Source organism: Erinaceus europaeus, chromosome 6 (assembly GCF_950295315.1).
Source record: "Erinaceus europaeus chromosome 6, mEriEur2.1, whole genome shotgun sequence".
NCBI classification, from domain to species: Eukaryota; Metazoa; Chordata; class Mammalia; order Eulipotyphla; family Erinaceidae; genus Erinaceus; species Erinaceus europaeus.
In genome coordinates, this window is record NC_080167.1 from 51,448,070 (window position 1) to 51,471,845 (window position 23,776).

The 23,776-nt window shown below is 42.3% G+C and overlaps 1 protein-coding gene across 2 annotated transcripts in view; it reads left to right on the top strand.

Annotated features, from left to right (window-relative positions):
- Positions 1-797: 797 nt before the first annotated feature.
- The window catches only part of PRPF18 (pre-mRNA processing factor 18), a 50,615-nt gene continuing 27,636 nt past the window's right edge, over positions 798-23,776 (top strand). Inside the window, exons 1-5 of one of the 2 annotated variants that reach the window (XM_060192207.1) lie at positions 798-979; positions 14,765-14,842; positions 14,955-14,981; positions 18,147-18,251; positions 23,489-23,602. In XM_060192207.1, the coding sequence (XP_060048190.1) occupies positions 914-979; positions 14,765-14,842; positions 14,955-14,981; positions 18,147-18,251; positions 23,489-23,602 (390 nt within the window). In that variant the 5' untranslated portion in view covers positions 798-913. The remainder of the gene's footprint in view (positions 980-14,764; positions 14,843-14,954; positions 14,982-18,146; positions 18,252-23,488; positions 23,603-23,776) is intronic. The other variant, XM_007532067.3, reaches the window with a different exon arrangement.

Below are 23,776 nucleotides of genomic sequence, written 5' to 3' on the forward strand. Positions count from 1 at the left end.
GCTTTATAGTAACATGGTGGTCCCAGTAGAGAGGGAGATAAGGGTAGAGAAAGACTTACATGATCTGTGCCAAAGAGAGCGAGAGAGCCCACACGTTTACTCCATTCCTGGGCTATATACTTAAAACCCCGCCTACACCTCCCAAGCCACACCTGTAACCACTCCCATTTCTGGGTGGTCCTTCTCACCCTCAGCAATAGGACAGAGAAATCTAGAGAGAAGGGGAAAACAGAGAGGGGGAGAGGACCGAAATTTGCAGATCTGCTTCACCGCAGGTGGAGAGCTGGGGGCTTGAACCCGGATCCTTAAGCAGGTCCTGGAGCTTTGCGCCATGTGCGCTTAACTTGGTGTGCTACTGCCCGGCCCTCAGTTGTTAGAACTCTTAAAAAATTTAAATCGGTTACAATTTTCCTCCCCAACTTAATTTTCCTTCTTGGATTGGAACTTAATTTGCTTATGTCTCCAGTCATGTTACTGAAAATCTTATTTTTGCTAACTTGAACACATGGCCAGAGAAATCATGTCAATTTAGTTTGGCATATCACATTAATTTTGGCATGCAGGTAACTTCCAGAACTCTAATATGAAGTAGTAAGACAAAATCTTGACCTTCATTAACGTAATTGCGTATCCTAGGAGGCTTTTGCTTTGAACTAGTCCCATAACATTTAAGAGCATTCTTGACTGGGCAAACTCTAGACGCGCTCGGGGTGTACCGCCAGGGGGCACCAACCCTTAGTAACTTGGCTTGTAAGAGACGCTGTGGTGCACTCTTGCCTCTCGTCTCGTTCACCTCTACTTCCGCCGGAAGCCTCCCCTCTGGGTTGTTGTGGTCCGGCGTTGGCGTTAGCCGACCGAGTTCGGAGTGAGGGTTTGGAGGGGGCGGGAGCCCAGCTTCCACCCGGGCCGCGAGATGGATGTGTTGAAGTCGGAGATCCTCCGGAAGCGGCAGCTGGTGGAGGACCGGAACCTGTTGGTGGTGAGGGGTCGGGGGTCCAGGGCTGTGTGTGTGTGTGCGGAGGGTGGTAGAGGTCCGGGAAGGAGATGGGGGTGGGCGTGCGACGAGGTCCCTGCCGCCGCTCGAGGGCCCGGGCCCTTTCCTCGGCCACTCCCCCGGGAGCCGTAGGGACCTCGCGGACGCGGGTGTGGATGCAGCACCTCCTGCCCGCTGCTGCCCCTCACCCGCCCCCTCGCCCGGCTCTGCCTGCCCCGGCCGCGCCCTGGAGGCAGGGGGGAGGGAGTCGCTCGCTAATGTGCACTCGAGGTTGACGCTGAGACATTTAAAACACGGTCCACTCAACTGGTCGGGGGGCAAACCCCGGTATTACGGACTAGGGGCGTCTTGCAGAAACCTGTTGGCGTCTTGAGGGGTGTGGGAAGCGCCCGCCGCCCTCGTCTCGCCTCTGACCTCGCGTGAATCCGTCTACACCGGCGGCGGGCGAACAGCTCCGGGTGGCAGGCCTGACACCCCTGCTCCGCCGTGAACGTGTCTGACTTGGACGCGGGCAGAAGGAAAAAACTTGAGCTGTTCCCGAAGTGGCAGGCCTCTTGGCTCAGTTTTGGGGAAGTTGACAGCCAAATGCCCACGTCTGAGTAACGATGGTTTGTCTGGTGCTTTTGGTGAGAAGACGGTTTCCTGGTTTCACTGGGGAAGAAGCAGCCGGTCCAGGGTGTAGTTCAGCCACACAAGTGTTTTCCCTGCAGACAGACATGTTCTGGCATAAGTGAGAAGTGCGGTGTGTTCCTGTTTGGCCACACAGGATGTTAAAGATGCAGTTACTGGCCAAGACTTAGTGACACTGCTAACTTCTACTAGTTACGCTTCAGTGCCGCCTCCGTGACTTCCTGAGGCCCCGGGCAGAGCTCCCCAGTGAGCAGACACCTAACACCTGGTGCCACCTAACACCTAACACTTGGAGCCTGTGGGTGCTCTGGGAGGGTTGGGAGCACCCCAGGTGCTTTGAGTTACACCTGACTTACGTCTTTGGATGCCGCGCGCAATTGGTGTACCTGATGTGGTCTCAGCAAATTGGGATGGCCAGATTATCCTTGCAATTTTTTTACCATAAAGAGCAAAGTGGAGCTAGTTACACAGAATGTTGTTTATCAGGTAAGGTGGGGGGGAGTTTGCTTATGTTTGTAACTTAATGTTTCTTTTTTTTTTGCCTCCAGGGTTATCGCTGGGGCTCGGTACCTGCACTAGGAATCCACTGCTCCTGGAGGCCATTTTTTCCCCTTTTGTTGCCCTTGTTATTGTTATGACTATTATAGTTATTGCTGTCATTGTTGGATAGGACAGAGAGAAATCGAGAGAGGAGGGAAAGATAGAGAGAGGGGGAAAGATAGACACCTGCAGACCTGCTTCACCATTTGTGAAGCGACCCCCCAGTAGGGGGGCTCAAACTGGGATCCTTAAGTCAGTCCTTGCCTGGCCCCTGTAACTTAAATGTTTTCATCTCTACCCCAGAGACTTTTTTCTTGAGTGGTTTAGGGACATTTGAAAAAAATGAACTCAATATATTTGAATTATAGTCAATGCTAGGAAAAGTTAGGATATTGAAATCCAAGTGCCTTAGAGAGAAAAATCTCATGATGTTTACAGATTCTTTGTCATGGAACTGGACATTGTAAACAGCAGCTTTTTTTTTTATTGTATTAAAATTTGCTGATGTACATAAACTAACATCTTAACTTGGTACTTGAGTATCCAGATAATTCCATAAGGTAAAATCAACTTCCCCACTTATGACCCACAAAGGGCATATTTGAAATGGGGGTTAAGTCTAAGGCCATACCACCCTGAACATGCCCGATCTCATCTGAAATGGGGGTTAAAACCAAGAAAGTCATAGTTTCTGTTATAATCTTCCAGGCACTATGCAAATTGTTTTATGCCTATTTTTCAATATAACTTGTATAGCAATCTCATGAAGGTATGTTTACTCCCTTTCAGAGATGAGACGGAAGCTGTGTGAAGTTATATGAGTTACAGGATTACTTAGAAGTCAAGAGAGCCCAGATTTCAGCCTGGGTCTGTTTCCTTCCCAGAACTTCCTCCTTCCTCCTCAATATATATGTTGGGTAGAGACAGAAATTAGAGGGAAGGGGGCGAGAGGGAGAGACACCTGCAGAACTGCTTCACTTCTTGTGAAGCATCCCCTGTGCAGGTGGAGGGGGGGGACTCGAACCCGAGTCCTTGCACATCGTAATGTGTGTGCTCAACCGGGTGTGCCCGGCCCGAGAGACTGTTTATATTAATCTACCAGAACTGGTAGACAGAACTGGTTTTGATAGATTAAGGCTGAAGACACTTGAAAATTAGATTAGCATCAATGACTTGTAGTTCAAGACTTGGTACCATGCTGACTCGTTTTAATTTTATAGCAACTGGGCAAGCATTGGCTGCTTCCTTCATGATGCAGGCGGTGAGTTGGAGAAGCTTATGGTGGCCAGAATAGACCTGAAGTCTCCCAGCCTAGGGGAGTGCTTGTGTGGTGGAGAGAGTATCGGCAGTGCGTGTGAAGACATTTGGTTTGCAGTTGTCTCACTTTGTCTTGAATCAGGCCATTTATCATCTTTATCTTTATATGTTACAGAGACCGTTAGTAACTTTATCCATTTGTTAATCTTTTTTTTTCCTTCCTAAAATGCTGATTCTGTGGTGTTTATTCAGTCCCGCTTCCCCATCATCTGTCTCCCTTTAAAAGAAATAAAGTGAAAAATTGTCCCAGGGCCAGTTTTAAGGTGTGGTGCTGAAAAACAGTAGAACAAAAGCTGTTGGCTAGGAATCAGTGAATTGTTAATAATCTCTCTGTGGCTAGAAAACACCTATCTGTGCTATTTTTGTTCTAGAAAAGCTGCCCTACTTTCTGTCATTCTGGGTGGAGTGTCACCTTTTCTGGTTAGTAGTGATGGTTGAAATGTCAGAGACGTCAGTCTGGAGAAGCCACCATCACCTGCCCCCAGATAACGCTGGCTGCTGCCAGGTGTAACTGCTTGGGCCAGTTAGTCTAGTGCTGCTGGACTCATGCGCTAGGAAGGATTCACTGGTGGATGGTTGACTCAAAGCCCTGTTTCTCTGCAGAACCAGAGAGGTGGAGGAACTCAGTGGGGGTGATTAACACTGATGTTGTATTTTTGAGCGCGAACTATATGTAGGAATGTAACTTTGTTCCCCTAGTATTTAATTATTGCCCCTATGTGCAAGGTGCTAGGTACATGGTGGCCATAAAGTTCCTTGAAGGAACATGCCCTCTGCCCATTGAGCTTACTCAGCAGGAGAGTACAGAAGCTGCATGCCTGAGGTTCCCCCCCCCCCCCTTCAGTCTCTGGCACTATACAACCCTGAGCTGAGTGGTGCTCTGCTCTCTTACTAAAAACCAAAATATGCACAAGGACAAGCATACAGTTTCACAGAAAATTGAAGCTACCAGGCACAAATTCTCCCCAGCTTTCCCCTGTTAACGCAGATGAGGGTCATACCTGGGGCTGAGCCTTCCACCTCAGGCTCTAGCATCCTCGGGAACCTTTGTCAGGTGTCCTCTCTCCCAGCCTCCAGAGCTTATCACTGTCAGCACTCAAACCCAAGGTGTCTCTTTTTTTTTGGCCTCCAGGGTTATTGCTGGGGCTCTGAGGCCATTTTTTCCCATTTTTGTTGCCCTTGCTATTGCCACTGTTGTTAGGACAGAGAGAAACTGAGATAGGAGGGGTAGACAGATAGGGAGAGAAGGGTAGACACCTGCAGACCTGCTTCACCACTTGTGAAGTGACCCCCCCACACCCCCCCCACCCCGCAGGTGTAGAGCTGGGGGCTGGAACCAGGATCCTTAAGCCAGTCCTTGCACTTTGCTCCATGTGCGCTTAATCTGCTGCGCTACTGCCTGGCTCTTGTCTCTTCTCTCTTTTTTTTTTAAATTAAAAAAAATAAAAATTTTAAAATAAAAAAATAAATTGAAAATTTTTTTTTTTAATTTCTTCACTGTTGGTTCTTATTAACTTTGGACCTAGACTACTTGCCTCTTTGCACTGAATATGGTGCTGATTTTTGTAGCCATCTCTGGGTATCAGTACATGCCTGTGCCTTGGATTCTGAAGTGGAATCTTTGGATGGATTTAAATGATAATAGAACAGCCTTGACATTCCATAAATAGGTTGGGCATTTGTGTGAATAGATACCTACTTCCCTTTTTTCAAAGGCACTGTTCTCACATTTTTCTCAAAAGCAACTATATACTGACTTTTTTGTTGTTGTTTGTTTGTTTCCAGGGTTATTTCTGGAGCTCAGTGCTTGCACTATGAATCCGCTGCTCCCAGTGGCCATTTTTTCCATTGTTGTTGTTGGACAGGACAGAGAGAAATTGACAGGAGGGGAAGACGGGGAGAGAAAGCTACCTGCAGACCTGCTTCACCGCCTGTGAAGCGACCCTCATGCAGGTGGGGAGCTGGGGGCTTGAACCGGGATCCTTGTGCTGGTCCTTGTGCTTAACCTGGTACGCTACTACCTGACCCCCATATTTTTACTTTTCAGCATAGTAAGACAGTGTGGTAAAATACCTCCAGACACTTATTGGACAGGTAGTCCTGGGAGATACTGAGAGAGTTGGGGATCCCAGTGGGTGGATTGGCCCCAGATGCAGCAGTGAAACATTGGGGTGTTAGCTATTGCTGCACTGGCAGCCATGTTGCAGTACAGATACATACCTTAAGCTACAGCATGTTGTATGCGCCCCCCTAAACAATGGTAGCAAGTTTGTTGCCATATTGATATATATTGACATTTACTGCAAAGCAATTTTTTAAAAGTATTTTATTTTTAGAGAGATGCAGAGAAAGACACAGAGACTAACACTAGAGCACTGCACAGCTCTGGCTTATTGTGCAGCGGATTGAGCCTGAGACTATGGAGCCTCAGGTATGAGAATCTCTTTGCATAACCATTATGCTATCTACCCCCACCCTCATTTTTTTTTCTTTTGCTATGAAAATTTCACATGTAACATATTGAACAGCATCTGCTTATCACCTGGGCTCTACAGTTAAACCCACAGCTAACATTTAAGGTGTTTGCTTTATCACACAGCTTTCTAGCTGGCCACCATTTGATCCCTGTAGCAGTGCAGACTTCTTTATGTCAGGGTTACAACAGGGAAGGCGTTCTTGGACTAACCTTGGGAGGCTAACTGTGGCTCCACCGCAGCTTGACAGAGGAACTCCCCAGCCAAGTCTATTTGAATGGTTACTGACTGACTGTAAAAAGCTGGGCACCTCTGAAAAGCTCGAAGATGAGAACTTTTTTGGCCATAGAGATGGAATATTTCTGAGCTGCAGCTAGAGTAATGGATCGTTATGCATTGTGTAGTCACAAGCACTAGTATTCTTTTTTTTTTTTTTTTAAATTTTTAATTTATAAAATGAGAACGCCGACAAGACCATATGATAAAAGGGGCACAATTCCACACAGTTCCCACCACCAGAACTCTGTATCCCATCCCTTTCCTTGATAGCTTCCCTATTCTTTATCCCACTGGGAGCATGGACCCAGGGTCATTATGGGATGCAGACGGTGGAAGGTCTGGCTTCTGTAATTGCTTCTCCGTTGAACATAGGCAAGTTGATCCATAATCCCAGCCTGCTTCTCTCTTTCCTTAGTGGGGCGGGGCTCTGGGGAAGTGGGACTGCAGGACACATTGGTGGGGTCATCAGCCCAGGGAAGTCTGGTTGGCATCATGTTAGCATCTGGAACCTGGTGGCTGAAAAAAGAGTTAAGACATAAAGCAGAACAAATTGTTGACTAATCATGAACCTAAAGGCAAGAATATTGCAGATGAAGATTTGGGGTCTTATGGGAAGTCTATTTCTAGCTTTGTGAGAGTTCTCCAGACTGCTCTCCACAGAGGTTGGAACACCAGCAATGTAGGAGGGTTCCTTTGTCCCCACAACCTCTCCAGCATTTGTTGCTGCTGTCATTTTTTGATATATGACATTCTCACAGGGGTGAGGTAGTATCTCAATGTTGTGACATGGAGCAATTTTTCATCTCTTCTGTAGTGAATATTCTGTTCATATCCTCTGCCCATTTTTGGATGGCATCATTTGCTTTTTTGTTGCTAAGTTTGGTGACCTCTTTATATATTTTGGTTATTAGTCTCTTGTCTGATGTATGGCATGTGAAGATCTCCCATTCTGTAAGGGGTCTCTGTGTGATGGTTTAGCATTTTAGATGTTAAGACCACAGAAGATTTTTTAAAACATTTACTGTTATTGTTTTTTAAATGCAGAGTCTGGGAATGACCCCAGACCCTTGCACATGGGTGATGCTGCTGAACTGATTCCCTGGCCCAATTTGTATTGTATATGACGGGAGAGGGAGAGGGAGAGGGAGAGAATGAGAATGTGTGTGTGCGCGTCTACAGCATGTTCTGCCATCTGCAGAGCTCCCTTGGTGTGTGGTACTGTAGGTGGAACCTAGAGCCTGGTGTGGGAAGGGGGTGTGCTTAATGCATTCATCTGTCTCCTGTTCCACCTTAAAAGGTTTTTCAGTGGAGCAACAAGAGTGGATGCCATTATTAGTGTAGTCCTGTTGTAATGACACTTAGCATGATATTCATGTTTCCTTTAGAGTTGGAAAGTCTTGAACATGTTTAAGTGATCATCACCTGGGTTGTCAGAAAAGTTATGACCCCCCCAAAAAAAAAAAAGAAAGAAAAGTTATGACCCATCTTTTCATAGAAAAACATAGAAAAAAGTCATGATTTCCTGATAACCTAGTAAAAGAAGACATAGGTACTTGATTATGAGAAATCACTCAGAAAGGCCCGGGAACTAAAATCTGGAGTACAGTTAGTGAGGATTGGCTTTAGACAAGTGGAGGGTTTCCCTGTCCTGAAGTGAAGGGGGAGGGACTGGTGCAGATAGGTAGGGTTGGTAGGTTTGGGGGGAGTTCTTGTTTTTATCTGTTGAAAATGAGGGGAGCTGGGAGGAGGGAGAGGATCGAGAGAATGGAGGATGTGTGTTGGTCACTGTAGAGCAGTCCAGAAAGCCGAGTGGGTACATGGCACTGACTGGGGACAGCATTGCTGGCACCCTGGCTGCAGGTGTGGAGAATGCCAGCTAGTGGATTCTCCTAGTACAGTGGCTCTCACTGTCTGGGCTCAGTTATTGATAGCTCTAGAGAACCTTTGTTTATACAGGCTACCTTATTTGTGATTTATTAGAAATTAGTAAATGTTTTTTGTGTTCCTTGTTTACATTTTATAGTGTAAGCCTCTGTATGCTGATATAATACATTTTATGGAAACCGACAAGGCGCCAGCACAGAATGAATTTACTGAGAAGGCTGCTAGCATTGTTTTGTGTTTCAGCAAATCCTTTCATCTCTGTTCTATTAGACAGTTTGATTTCTCTTGTTTCTTCATTTATATGTTGCTATATTTTTGTTCAAGTATATGAAGAAATTTTATCTTCACATGGGTAGTTGGGAAAGGAGTATTTTAATAGACTTTTCAGATCATTGTTAAGTACTGGGTTGTTGGAAAAATCATGACTCATTTTTGCAAAGAAAAGCACAGAAAATACATGACATTTCAGTCAAGTATTTTTCTTGCTATCACACAAAAACTAAAACTACATTCCCTAAAGATTAGATTTTTACTCTAACCAGTATCAGTAAACTTACTATTTTTTAAAGATTTTGTTTGTTTATTTATTTTCCCTTTTTTTTCCTTTTGCTGCCCTTTTTTTTTTTTATCATTGTAGTGATAGTGTTGTTGTTATTGATGTCGTTGATGTTGGCTAGGACAGATAAGTCGAGAGAGGAGGAAAGACGGGAGGGGGGGAGAGAAAGATAGACACCTGCAGACCTGCTTCACCGCTTGTGAAGCGACTCCCCTGCAGGTGGGAAGCTGGAGGCTAGAACTGGGATCCTTACACCCGTCCTTGTGCTTCGAACCACATGCGCTTAACCCGCTGCGCTACCGCCTCACCAGACTCACCGTAAACTTACCTCGTATTACCTTGTATTAAACTTACCTTGTCTGTTGATCTGTTCTGCTCATAAGTTTTTTTTTGCCTCCAGGGTTATAGCTGGGGCTCAGTGCCTGCACTACGAATCCACTGCTCCTGGAGGCCATTTTTATCGTTGTTCTGGTTATTATTATTTTTGTTATTGCTGTTGGATAGTACAGAGAGAAATAGAGAGAGGAGGGGAAGACGGGATGAGAAAGACACTTGCAGACCTGTTTCACCGCTTGTGAAGCTACTCCCTGCAGGTAGGGAGCTGAGGGCTTGAACCTGCATCCTTGTGCCAGTCCTTGTGCTTTGTGCCATGTGCACTTAACTTGCTGTGCTACTGCCCAGCCCCCTCAAATCTTCTGTCTCTGCATCATTTTCAAATATCCTGCCTTTGTAACATGGTCCATTGAGTTATGCAGATTTTCTGAACATTGATGCCTTCCCTTATACAGAATAAAAATCATGTTCATTAATATCACCATCAGAAAAGTATTTAAATATTGAAACACTTGTCAAATTCACAGTGATGGATATACAAGTTTTTCACCACTCTAGTTCTTGCTTGAAAGGTGTAATTTTACTGTAGGTAACGAATTACTGCTATTGTTTTGTTTTACATGTCATGCTTGCTTTGCTCAATTTTGGAAAATGTCAGCCAAATATGCAAGTCTGACTAAATATTTGTACAAGTGCTTTTCTTTGAGACAAGTACCTTATTTCACTATGTAGCACAAGTGCTTTATATTTCATTTCATCATACCAACTTAGTAAAATTGTTCTTTATCAGGACAGTCTTAAGAGCAACTGGCCTTTTAATTTTCATAACCACTCTGTAGTGCTTTAATAAATGCAGCACTCTGCTTTATTCATTCTAGTAGTCTCCTTCACCTTGCTTTTGTACTATCAGTGCAAGTGAGAAAAGAGGGCTACTGTCATTCTGAAAATAAATTTGATCCTTTAGAGCCTCTAAAGGCTTTAGCCACCCTGAGAAGTCTGTAAACTACATTTTGAAAGTTGATGTTTAAAGTTTTACTTAGAATTGACTGAGGGTAGTGTAAGGCATTTAGTTGCGATTGGGCTCAAGTATGCTGGCCTGTAGAGTCCCTTTAGCTTACTTTTTTGTTTGTTTGTTTGTTTCTAGGGTTATTGCTGGGGGCTCAGTGCCTGCACCATGAATCCCCACTGCTCCTGGAGGCTATTTTTTTCCCTTTTGTTGCCCTTGTTGTTTATCGTTGTTGTTGTTATAGCTGTTGTTGTTGTTGTTGAATAGGGCAGAGAGAAATCGAGAGAGGAGGGGAAGACGGGGAGAGAAATATAGACAACTGCAGACCTGCTTCACCACCTGTCAAGTGAACCCCCTGCAGGTGGGGAGCCAGGGGCTCAAACCGGGATCCTTACACCGACAGGTCCTTGGCACTTTGCACCATGCGCTCTTAACCCGCTGCATTACATACAGACAGGCCCCCAAGTCCCTTTTACTTTCTATCTTCATATCATCTCTTTCTGAGAGGATACAGTACAGTGTTTGTCAGTTTATTTGAAATAACACTTTTTTTTTTTGGGCCTCCAGGGTTATTCGCTGGGGCTTGATGCCAGCACAGAGAATACACTGCTCCTGGCGGCCATTTTTCCTTTTAAAAATTTTCTGTATTTTTCCTATTTTTTTATTCAATAGAACAGAGAGAAATTCAGAAGGAAGTGGGTGATAGAGGAGAGAGAAGGGGGTCTGGTGGTAGCACAGCAGGTTAAGTGCTCATGGCGCGAAGCTCAAGGACCAGCTTAAGGATCCTGGTTCGAGCCTCTGGCTCCCCACCCGCAGGGGGGGTCGCTTCACAGGTAGTGGAGCAGGTCTGTAGGTGTCTTTCTCCCCCCCTTTGATTCCCCCTTCTCTCTCCATTTCTCTCCATCCTATCCAACAATAGCGGTGACAACAATAACAATAAGGGCAACAAAAATGGGAACAAAATGGCCTCTAGGAGCAGTGGATTCATAATGCAGGCACCGAGCCCCAGCAATAACCCAGAAGGCAAAAATATATAAATAAAATAAATTAATTTAAAAAGAGAGAGAGAGAGAGAAGGAGAGAGAAAGATAGACACTTGCAGACCTGCTTCACTGCTTGTGAAGCATCCCTCCTGCAGGTGGGGAGCAGGGGCTTGAACCCAGGTCCTTGCATATGGTACTACATGAGCTTAACTGAGTGCATCATCAGCTGGCCCCCTGAAATAACACTTTTTATCATCACAAGGAATGATTTGTGATGCTGAAATAACATTTTGGGAATGATTATTGTTTAGCGCAACTAGATCAAGACAGAAAATTTAAAGACCAGATTTCTACTAGTTACTCATGGAGCTTATTGGCTTCTGGCTATGTCATCTGACCCTTCTAGTCCTCGGCTTCTCATTTAAAAAACTGAAATTAAAGTTATTTTCTTCTACTTAGGGTAGTTTTGATTTTCGGATGGTACTATCTGATGAGGATGATAGCATCATCTTTGTATGTATGGTAGGTAGATAAATTTAAACAAGTGTGGGAGTCGGGCAGTAGTACTGTGGGTTAAGCGCAGGTGGCACAAAGTGCAAGGACCAGTGTAAGGATCCTGGTTCAAGCCCCCGGCTCACAAGCGGTGAAGCAGGTCTGCAGGTGTCTTTCTCTCCCCCCTCTCTATCTTCCCTCCTCTCTCCATTTCTCTCTGTCCTATCCAACAATGATGACATGAACAACAGTAACTACAACAATAAAACAAGGGCAACAAAAGGGAATAAATAAATTAATATTTTAAGAAAAGAAAAAATTTAAACAGAGTATTGAGTTTGTGAATGAACTTTTAGTCTTGACTTGAGGGCTGGGTGGTGGTTGATTGCACCTGTTACCATGCACCAAGACTGGGTTCAGCTTTTCCACCTGCAGGGTGATGCTTCACAAAGGGTGAAGCAGGTCTGCAGGTGTCTGTCTCTCTTTCTTTTAATATCCTCCTCCCCTCTCAATTTCTTTCTTTTCTATCCAATAAAAATAGAAAGAAAAAAAAAGGTGGGGGGTGGCTACCAGAAGCTATGGATTCTGAGCCCCAGCAATAATCCTGGTAGCAATAAGCAAATAAATAAAAACATATTTAAAATGAATCAAGGAGGGGTAGGTGGGGGTGTCCCAACTAGAACACACACTTCACCATGTGTAAGAATCCAGGTTCTAACCCCCAGGTCTCTACCTGCAGGGGGGGAGCTTCACAGCAGTGCTGCATGTGCCCCTAATCTCCGTCTCCCTCCTGCTTTACTGTCACATCCTCTATAGGAAAACAAAAAGGCAGGTGGCAGTGAGTGATAGCCCTGGTTGCAAAAATCAAAGCAGAGCAAATGGAGGAGCAAAATCAAGCAACAATAAACTCTTAGAAGAACAGTGGTTTACCAGAAGGGAAAGGGGAGAAAGGGGCACGGCAAAGCAGGTAAAAAGGGCCAATTGGATGTTAGGTAGTGACCAGATACTCTACTTTCAGTATTTACAAATGATGATTTATAGTGCTGTACACCTGCAGCCTTATAATGTTATTGTGAGAAAATGGAATTCCCCAAATTTAGACTAGTTCATTGAAACAGAGAAAATGTCTGAGAAACTAGGTAAGATGAAATTACGCTAATGCACTAATTGTTTCAGCTCCACACCTTGCAGATACGAATGTTTGCCTTGAAAACTGCATGCCCTGTAACCCCTGCTCTCTCAGCTGTATGTTAACTTGTCCACTTGGCTTCTGTAAACACTGCTCGCTTCCTCCCTAGAAGATAAGAATGGACCGACTTGGTACTAGCCTGAGATCACCCAGCTGGGTTTGTCTTGTCTTGTCTTTGTCTCTGTGCTAAGTCTGAGTACTGGCCTTATTTTCACTCTTTCAAACTTAAGAATAAATTCCTTTTATTTCACTTATGTACGGGAGTCGAGTCAGTTTGTGTGGGTCTGGATCAGAAGTGCTCTTACAGTTATAAACCAGTGTTACTTGAGTAGGTATTTTTGGTCAGTGAAATAGCTTACTTGGGTAGTATGCTGCTTTGCCGTATGCACAACCCAGGTTGGCCCTCACTGCATTGAAGGAATCTCTCTCTCTCTTGTTCTCTTGCTAGCTCGCTCTCGTGCTCTTTCTCTTTCTGTCCTTATGGGGGGGGGGGAGGGGAGATAGACACTATAGCATTACTCACCACTCATGGAGATTCTCCTGGTACCATGCATTGTGCTATCAAGTGGTGCCAGAGTCTTGAACCTGTTCCTTGTGCAAAGGAAGTATACACTGTACTGGACAAGCTAGCACTCAGTCCCAAATCATGTACCTTTAAAATAAAAACTCTGCAAAGCCATTCTAGATTATACATAGATTAAGAGTTGATTAATAGAAATACAGTGAACAACGGTAGAGGATGTTCTGAAGGGAAGATGGACAACATGCTCTATGCTACACCTTAGGAAGATGGGTCGATATTGGGGCAGCTTGGAATTTTCATACTCATGACCACAGAATGCGAGCTCAAGATGTACAGGGATGCAGAGGTCACACAGGCTCCTCAGCTGAATATGGGCCCCAGACCAAATCAAATCGATGGGGTTTACAGTCAATAATAATTATACCCCTTTCCCATATGAGGGAGCTACTCTCTTCCCTGATCCAGCTTTCTGGTCCTTTTTCCAGCCATGACATCACCTCCCCAGACAATAAACAGGATCCACCTGCATATCAGATTTCAGGCTCAGAGGAAAAAAAAAAAAAGTATAGCCACAGGCCCTTTGAAATATAACTAAAATATGCCTACTAGCTATCTACAAAATGGAGGACCCCCCAACACTTCATCTGCACTATTCCAGCCTTTAGGTCCATGATTGTTCAACAATTTGTTTGGCTTTGTATGTTAACTCTTTCCAGCCACCAGGTTCCAGATGCTAGCATGATGCCAACCTGACTTCCCTGGACAGACAACCCCACCAGTGTGTCCTGGAGTCCTGCTTTCCCAGAGCCCCACCCTACTAGGGAAAGAGAGAGACAGGCTGGGAGTATGGATCGACCAGTCAATGCCCATGTTCACGGGGGAAAGCAATTACAGAAGCCAGACCTTTCACCTTGTGCATCCCACAATGACCTTGGGTCCATCCTCCCAGAGGGATAAAGAATAGGAAAGCTATCGGGAGGGGATGGGATACGGAGATCTGGTGGTGGGAATTGTGTGGAGTTGCACCCCTCTTATCCTATGGTTTTGTTAATGTCTCCTTTTTTAAGTAAAAAAAAAAATATATAGTGAATTGATTCCACATGACTGGAAAGAATTTTGAGATACCCTCGGAGGTCTCTTGGTAATAAGGTTTAAGGTGTCAGCTATAGATAGATACTGCTGTTTTTGTTGGTTTTCTGCTAGGGTGGAGTAATGAAGCTATCCAGTTTATGTGGTTCATAATGACTCCATTATAAAAATTATTTCAAATCTTGGGAAATAAAATCAAAATATGAACATTTGGAAAATGTTGTTTTTTTTCTCTTTGCTGTTCGATATGTTAAGATGATACTGCAAGAAAAAACTTCAATATTTATTATGTGTCAGTATCTGGGGCAGGGCAGGTGTGGCATTCACTGACAAATACAATCTCTATAGAATACCAAAATCTATCAGAATTTTGGGGGAATGAGTGTTTCTGGATTTATAAAAGGATTTTTTAAATTATTATGAGTCAAGAAGTTTCATCAAAAACATGTTAATCAGTCTTTTTTTTTATATATAGGAAAATAAAAAATATTTCAAGCGTAGTGAACTTGCCAAAAAAGAGGAGGAAGCATACTTTGAAAGATGTGGCTACAAGGTAGGAGGATTGTTTTTATGTTACATTATATACTTCTGAGTTGAAATTTATACGTGTTGTTAAAGTGACAAAATTATTGATCTCTGTTCAATTTATCAATATTATATATTAGCCTATAAATGAGAAGCCACCTGGAGAGGTATGAGTTTTTTTTTTTAAATAATAAATTCAAGAAAATACATGCATGACTTTTGGCTTGGAATGGTTTGGCTTTTTGTGGACAGCATGAAGTGGCTTGAGACAAAGCTTGAATTTTTTTTTTTTAAACTAAGTTCTGAACTGATTCTGCCTTATTTTCATCTCCACCACCACTTCTCTCTCCCAATAAAATCTATTTCAAAAGAATTTAAAACAATATATTCATTCAATAGCAGTGATATTAGCAGTGGTATTGTCCTGCCTTCTCCTGAATATTTTAAATAACTGAATTTGTTTGATTTGCTAATAATTCCCACTGGCCCTGAGTACCTCTGCCTGAAATTAGTGCCATATAGCCTTTATTTACTTTTTGCAAGGTGCAGCATTTCAAATACTGCTTTAGACTGTTGGGTAGAAAATATAATCTTTAACTGCTTTTTAGAAAGAAATGATTCCTCTGGAAAATGTTTGTATATTTAGGAGTCATGATGGAGATTATCTTTGAGATAACTGAGTTGACTCATTTACTTGGGGTTTTTATTGGGAGGGGCTAGAGGTTATGAGGTGAAGTTGTGTTTAAATTACTATCAAACTACCCAATAATTTTTAAACCAAAGTTCAGAGATTTTGCTGAAATTTTTTTTTGCCAAGTCATGAGTTTCTGCTTGTGAAACATCAATATAAAATAAAGCTCTTGTGCATGTAACAGAGAAAGCTCTGGAAATTAATTTATCTGGCACAGCATTTTTAGAAGGAAGCATGAGGAATGCAGGTGATGTGTATATGCATTTGGTTTTATTTTGTAGTGTGGGAAAAGGAAAGTACTTAAAGTTCTGATGTGTTTCTGAAATATGAAAGTTTTTATTAAGGTATGTTTGATTTGCTTATAACTTGGAAAATTAATTTTTACATCAGTATTGAATAATCAGAAGAATTCTCTGATTTAAACTTGATTTGGAATAAAAGCCGCAAGGATTTTATCTGACTGTGTTTCTAGAAACCTAAAGTTGAGCTTTTTCAACCTTCTGATAAATTAAGAAAATTATTTAAATGAGTGACAGTTGTTTTGTTTAGTTTTTCTCAGTGATATGGCAGTATTGCCTTGCTTACAGAAGGAAGCATTAAAGCAGGATAATTACACTGTAAAGATATTTGCCTGGAATGTTGACTTCACCTGACAAAATGCTTTAGATCTGTTTCTTTTTTAACTTAAACTTTTAAAAATTTATTTATTTATTTATTGGTTAGAGACAGAAATTGAGAGGAAGGGGGTGAGAGAGGGAGAGAGACAGAGAGATACTTGCAGCCCTGATTCACCACTTGGGAAGTTTTCCCCCTGCAGGTGGGGACCAGGGGCTTGAACCAGTGTCCTTGCGCACTGTAATGTGTGCGCTCAACCAGGAGCACCACTGTCTCACTCCAGATCTGTTTCTTAGATCTATTAACTGCCATTCTGTAATTAAAAATGCTTCTGGGGGGCCGGGTGGTGGCACACTGGGTTAAGCGCACATAGTACGAAGTGCAAGGACTCGTGCAGGGATCCCAGTTCAACTCCCTGACTCCCTACCTGCAGGGGGCTTGCTTCACAAGTGGTGAAGAAGGTTTGCAGGTGTCTGTCTCCCTCTCTCACTTTCCTTCCCCTCTCAATATCTCTGTCTTATCCAATAAACAAAAAAAAAAAAAAGGGAAAAGTAGGTTTGTAGTGTCAGCACAGCACTGCGCCCCAAGGATAACCTTGGAAGCAAATAAATAAATATAAAAATGTTTCTGATCCTGAGATTTTTAGAGATATGCCTATCTTTATGCTTAAAAAGAAAGCAGAGATTTTTTTTTTCTTAAAATTTTCTTTTAGAGAACATTTCCTTCCAGTAGTAATGGAAAAGTATGTATGACTTTTATTCCTTTATAGAGAGGGTTTACTTTTTTCTTCTAAGGCTGGATGCTGATTTAATTTATAAAAATATGAAAGTTTAGTTTTTTTTAACCTCAATTTTCTGTTAATACTGATTAACGTAACCTGTAGTCACAAATTGCAGAATACTTTAATCATAAGTCTTTGGGATTGAATGTGGGTTTCTTATTTAAAGTTGATTGCCTTTTATATTCCTACTCATGTTAATATTTTAGATTTCTCTTATGGCCAGATAGGAAACTCCGTACTTTATATCTTTTTTTGCAGAACACCTGAAGAGCTTATAATTGCCGAACTCAGTTTTCCTAAACTGTGACTTGGGCAACAGATTCAAGAAAAGATTGTTTTTCCTACTGGCTCACATGAATATCTGCTCTTTGGTATAAATAGAGAGGGGCTGTGTTTCATCATTTCTACAGGGTTTAGAGCTCAATTCGAGAGTAAATTCTGAAATGCACTGGGGAATTTTTTTTTTTCCTTCATGTCCAACTATGATTTCTTAGAACACTTCCTTTTTTCCCTCCTGCCTCTAGTGTTAACCTTGGGGCTCAGTGCTGTGCTGGCACTATGAATCCATTCCTCCTGGCGACCTATATTTCCTTTTTTTTTTTTTTTATTGGCTAGGACAGAGAAAAATTGAGAGGGAAGGGGGAATGGGAGAAAGATAGACACCTGCAGACCTGCTTTACCACTTGTGAAGTGACCCCTCCCCCCTTGCAAGTGGGGAGCTGGAGTCTTGAACCAGAATCTTTGTTTGGGTCCTTGCACTTTGTACTATGTGCATCACTGCCTGACTCCCTAGAATGTTATCTTTCAAAGAGCAGAATAGTAGAGAACTGGTGCTCCAGGCTGTTAAGGTTTCAGTTGGAAAGCCATTCTTCAGTTTTTATCTTAAATCCAGAACGAAGATCAAAAAACCATGATGATGATTTTTTCAGAGGAGAGGAAAGTGGATTGCTATCATGAAATAACTAAAAATTTAGTCTTGGGAGAAAAAAATAAGTCTAAGTTTCAGTCTTGTAAGTTTTGATTTTGTTAAGTGCTGTCACTTTTCTAGAGTAAGAATGCTCTCTCTGCATGCTTTCTGCTCATAGTGTCCCTGAAATGGGGAGTTTGATAAGCTCTGCAAAATAGAAAACCTTCAATATTTAAAACACATGTAATGGGCACACATAGCTAATGCCATAGAATGATAAATAATCACTGTATTCTATCTTGAAACCTGATTTTTATTTCTTTTGGCTACTAATACAGATACAGCCAAAAGAGGAAGAACAAAAACCCTTAACATCATCAAATCCAGTATTAGAACTTGAACTGGCAGAGGAGAAATTGCCCATGACTCTTTCTAGGCAAGAGGTAAGTTTGTGTGTGAGTATTTCATGGGGGGGGGGGGGGGGGAGAATCTCCAAAGCATATGCATTTAATTCCATTTCTTTCTCGTAGGTCATATATTATTTTCTCATATAAGATGTCTTGCCAAAGCGAAAATACTGTACTGATAGCTCTTTTTCTTCATGAGTTTTTAAATTATTGTTTTTCATGATACCAGTATCTTTTTAAAAGAATATCATTTATTGGATAGGTACAGAGAGAAATGAAGAGGAAAGGGGAAGCTAGAGAAGGAGAGAGAAAGAGACACCTGCAGTACTGTTTCACTCCTCATGAAGCTTCCCCCCTGCAGGTGGGGGCCAGGGACTTGAACCTGGGTTCTTGCACATTTTAACACATGCACTCAAGTGGGTGCACCACTGCCTAACCTGGTACTATTATCTTAAACTGAAAATATTCTTTCTAAACTTTAAAAATTAAACATATTGTTATAAATAAGTATACTTAAATGTAAGTTAAGTTTTACTTATTTGAATTAAATAATACTCTATAACTTTGTTCCTCTTAACATTGTATTTTTCTAGGTAAAAAAGATTTGTAATTTTAAAAATACTTTATTTCAAATTAGAAATACTGAGAGAGATAGAGAGAGACAGAGACACACACAGACAGACAGAGACATAGACAGCAGAGTACTGCTTAGCTCTGGTTTATGGTGGTGCTGGGGATTGAACTTGGAACTTCAGAGCCTCAGGCAGGAAGGTCTTTTTGCATAACCATTATGCTGTTTCTCCAGCCTAGATCTATACTTTTTTTTAAATTTTAAAAACTAATTCTTTATTAATAGTAATTTATTTTCTTTGTTGTTTTCATACTATAAGGCATACTAGGATGAGTAGCTTTATAGTGACATCATTGCAAGTAATAATAATGTGTGATTACTGTCTTTGGAAAATTTTCTGGAAGTCTGGGTTCTATTTACTACAGGCTATGCATCTTTCTTTTTCTTTTTTTCCTCCAGGGTTATTGCTGGGCTCGGTGCCTGCACCATGAATCTACCGCTCCTGGAGGCCATTTTTCCCCCTTTTTGTTGCCCTAGTTGTTGCAGCCTCGTTGCGGTTATTATTGCCATTGTTGACGTTGCTTTGTTGTTGGATAGGACAGAGAGAAATGGAGAGAGGAGGGGAAGACAGAGAGAGAGGGGAGAGAAAGATAGACACCTGCAGACCTGCTTCACCGCCCGTGAAGCGACTCCCCTGCAGGTGGGGAGCCGGGGGCTCGAACCGGGAGCCTTACGCTGGTCCCTGCGCTTTGTGCCACGTGCGCTTAACCCACTGCGCCACCGCCCGTCTCCCTCTTTTTCTTTTTTAAAAACACCTTTATTTATGGGGCTAGATGGTGGTACATCTGGTAGAGTGCACATGTTAAAATGTGCAGAGGCAGGTTCAAGCCCCAAAGTCTGAACCTGGAGGGGAGAAGCTTCATGAGCAGTGAAACAGTGTTTCGGATTTTTGTCTTTCTATCTCTTCCTTTCCCTTTCTCCCTTTCTTTCTCTCTTCCTTTTCCTTAGAGAGTGAGAGAGAAGGAGAAGGAAAGTCACTGAATCACTGCTTCACCACTCATGAAGAAGCTCCCCCCCTGCAGGTGCTCCCATGTGATAACTTGTGATTCGAACCAGGGTTCTTGCACATGGTGACATGTCACTCAACCACTTGTTGACTTTTTGATACATGCATATTATCAGAGGAACCTGTTATTCTGGATTATACACTTCATATGTAGTATTTCCTATATCATTGCCACTGTCAACTATTAGCCTATACAAAAAATGAGGATCCAGGAGATAAACCATACTTGAGGCCCTGAGTTTGATCCCTGGCATTCCATGAAAGTTATGGTGTAATGATGCTGTGGTATCTCTCCTTCTATAAGTGTATGTGTGTGTCTGTCTATCTGCCTGTCTGTATGTATATGGTTAGAAAATTTGGGAAGACCACTCAGTATTATTGTGCATATATAAGCTTCTCAGTTCATTCCCTGGTATAGCATTAACATTTTTTAAAATAAAATTTTAAAAAATTATTACGATTGAACAGACCAGAGCATCACTCTCACACATGGAATGCCAGGGGTTGAATTCAGAACCTCATACTTGAGTGTTCAACTCTATGCATTGTGCCATCTCTTTGGCCACTAAAAAAAATATTTTAAGTTATTCATGTGACATAACAAATTTAGGCTGCATGAAATGACATAAAACAAAAATGAACTTTGAACAAGAGGAAACTTTCCAAGGGAAAAATAACTAGATTGAGCAGCTGCCATATGAAAATTAGATGGAGGAGTTTTGAATACTTAGTATGGAGAGGAGAATACTAGAGACATTTAAAGGACCCATTTACGACAACTTTATTTTTGAGAAAGAAGTATTAGTATTCTCTGTGGCTTCATAAGCTGAGCTAAGATGAATGGGTAGATATAGGCCAGGGAAATAGCACTGTCTTTTATTGCAATAGACTTCATGCCTGAGACTCTTGAGGTCTCAGGTTTAGTTCCCAGCACCACCATAGCCAGTAGCTGAACTGGTTTAAAACGTTTTTTGGTAGATATTTATGGCACATGGATAAGCAAAACATCTCACACCAAAAATGGCTCTTTGTTGAAGAGGTATGGGTCCAGTCATTTACCACACAGGAACCTGACTACTGTTTTTTTTTTTTTTTAATTTATTTCTTTATTGGGGAATTAATGTTTTACATTCAACAGTAAATACAATAGTTTGTACATGCATAACATTCCCCAGTTTCCCATTTAACAATACAACCCCCACTATGTCATTTATCATCCTTCATGGACCTGTATTCTCCCCACCCACCCACCCCAGAGTCTTTTACTTTGGTGCAATACGCCAATTCCATTTCAGGTTCTACTTGTGTTTTTTTTTCCTTTTCTGATCTTGTTTTTCAACTTCTGCCTGAGAGTGAGATCATCCCATATTCATCCTTCTGTTTCTGACTTATTTCATTCAACATGAGTTTTTCAAGGTCCATCCAAGATCAGCTCTGACTACTGTTTTTTATTTCATTTATATTTTAATCTTTATTTGCAGTTTAATAGTGATTCAAAAAAATTTAAGATATAAAGATATAATTCCACATTAATCCCTCACCCAATGGTATCCACTGTTGTTTTCTCAAGATCACAGTTACGGGTTGAAAAACCTGTATGTGTGGGAGTCGGACAGTAGCACAGCGGGCTAAGCGCACGTGGCGCAAAACATATGGACCGGCTTAAGGATCCCGGTTCAAGCCCCCCGGCTCCCCACCTACAGGGGAGTCGCTTCACAGGCAGTGAAGCAGGTGTCTGTCTTTCTCTCCCCCCTCAGTCTTCCCCATCCCTCTTGATTTCTATCTGTCCTATCCAACAACAACAGCAGCAATAACAACAACAATAAAATATCAAGGGCAACAAAAGGGAATAAATAAATATTTAAAAAAAAAAACCTATGTGTGTAAATTTTTTTTCCAGGCTCATGTGTTTCTGTTCTTCACTTATGTTCTGTTTCTTCACTTATGAGTGAAATTATCCCATAGTTGTTCGTCCTTTTTCCTCTTCATAGTTGTTCTCAGATAAGTGGAACAGCACCTGACTTGTTCAGGTGTTCTCCAGAATTTCTTTCAGTGATGGTACAAAAACAGAGGTTCCATATCATAAAAGTTCCAGGTCCCACTGGAACTGGGGTTCAGAGAGCCTTCTGGTCATCTTCCTCTAACATTTCCCTCTTGGAGTATAGACCAAAATTCTTTTTGGGTACAGAAAGAAGTTCTGGCTTCTGTAATTGTTTCTCTGCTGGACATGGACAGTGGTCATTCCATATCCCCAGCCATGACAGGGATGCTTTTGAGCTTATTTCTGCATTGACTGGAGAGAGTAGCAGATGACACTTTCAGTTTCTGTTTTCATACCAAATTTTAGTTGACCCAATGGGATTCCTGACAGTCTCCTCTAGGTGTGATATACTGTTTATGCTCCTAGATAAAGCTCTTGCTTTAAAAATTTTTTGGTTCAGTCGTTCCTGCCCTTCTTAGGAATTTATATATTTCTACTGATGAGATAAAGAGAACAAGAGAAAGAAAGTAGGGGTTGCTGGGTGATGGTGTAGTGGGTTAAGCGCACATGGTGCAAAGCACAAGGACTGGCATAAGGATCCCAGTTCGAGCCCCCACCTCCCCAACTGCACGGGGGTTGCTTCACAAGTGGTGAAGCAGGTCTGTAGGTGTTTATCTCCCCCCCCCCCCCCCCCCGTCTTCTCTTGTTTTGATGTCTCTGTCCTATCCAACAATGACAGCAGCAATAACAAGGAGAGCACAATGGAGAAAATGGCCTCTAGGAGCAGTGGATCCGTCGTGCAGGCACTGAGTCCCAGCAATAATCCTGGAGGCAGAACAAAAAGGGGGGCGGGGAGAGCGTGAGTGAGCGAGCGCGAGCAGAGTACTGCTTAGCTCTGAGATGTGGGGCTGGGGTTTGAATCTGGGACCTCATGCCTGCAAGTCCTCTGTTCTACTGCTGGACTATCAACTTTTATTTTCTAAATGCAGTTGTTTTCATTTTATGAAATACAGCATGTATCATGAATGTAGCATATATTTGCAGTATTGTGATAATTACAAAACAAACATCTGTATAATCTTTTTCCCAATTTAAGAAAATGGAGTGTTTGCTCCTTACAAGGCCTGCTTTTATCCCACCCTAATCACAATCGACTTTCTCTTTTATGGGACACATTTTTGATTTTAAAGCAGTGTTGTTCTGCTTTTAGCTGTGGTAGTTGACTTCATTTCCCTTTTTCTGTAGAAATACTATCTATTCTCAATTTTTTTTTTTATGTATAGTGAACTGTGTAGATTGGCCCTTTCTTGAAACTGCTGAAAGACTTGAAACAATCAGAATTTTTTAAGGTATGATAACTTGAAAACCAGAGATAGTTCACCTAGTGGAGCATACACTTACTGTGAGTGAGGACCTGTGTTCAAACCGTTGGCCACCATGTGGGACCATACGCAGGGGGCAAGCTGGGCAGTGGAGCAGTGCAGTGGTGTTTCTCCCTGCCTGTGTTAGTCTGTCACTCTCTCCCTGTATCTTAACCTCTACTTAAAAACAAAGTGTGACTCAGCAAATCTGTTGATGCAAAATGTAAGAAAAGACAACGTATTTCAAAATAAGTGTTTATTTTCCTGAAATAAGATGTTTATATTTTTGGGTAGGTTATCAGAAGATTGAGAGAAAGAGGAGAACCAATCAGGCTGTTCGGAGAGACTGATTATGATACTTTTCAGCGTTTGAGAAAAATCGAGATCCTCACACCAGAAGTTAACAAGGTAAGAGGTTGCAGAAGCTGGAAGACTGTCACTGTACTACACACAAACTAGCATAGTACAGAGTTTGACAGCATTCGGCTACTTTGGATTACTACAAGCAAAAATGGAAAAACAATGTTGCCGTATTTGTGCTGTGGTAAAGGTGGAGCCATGTAGGCACCAAGCCCCAGCGAT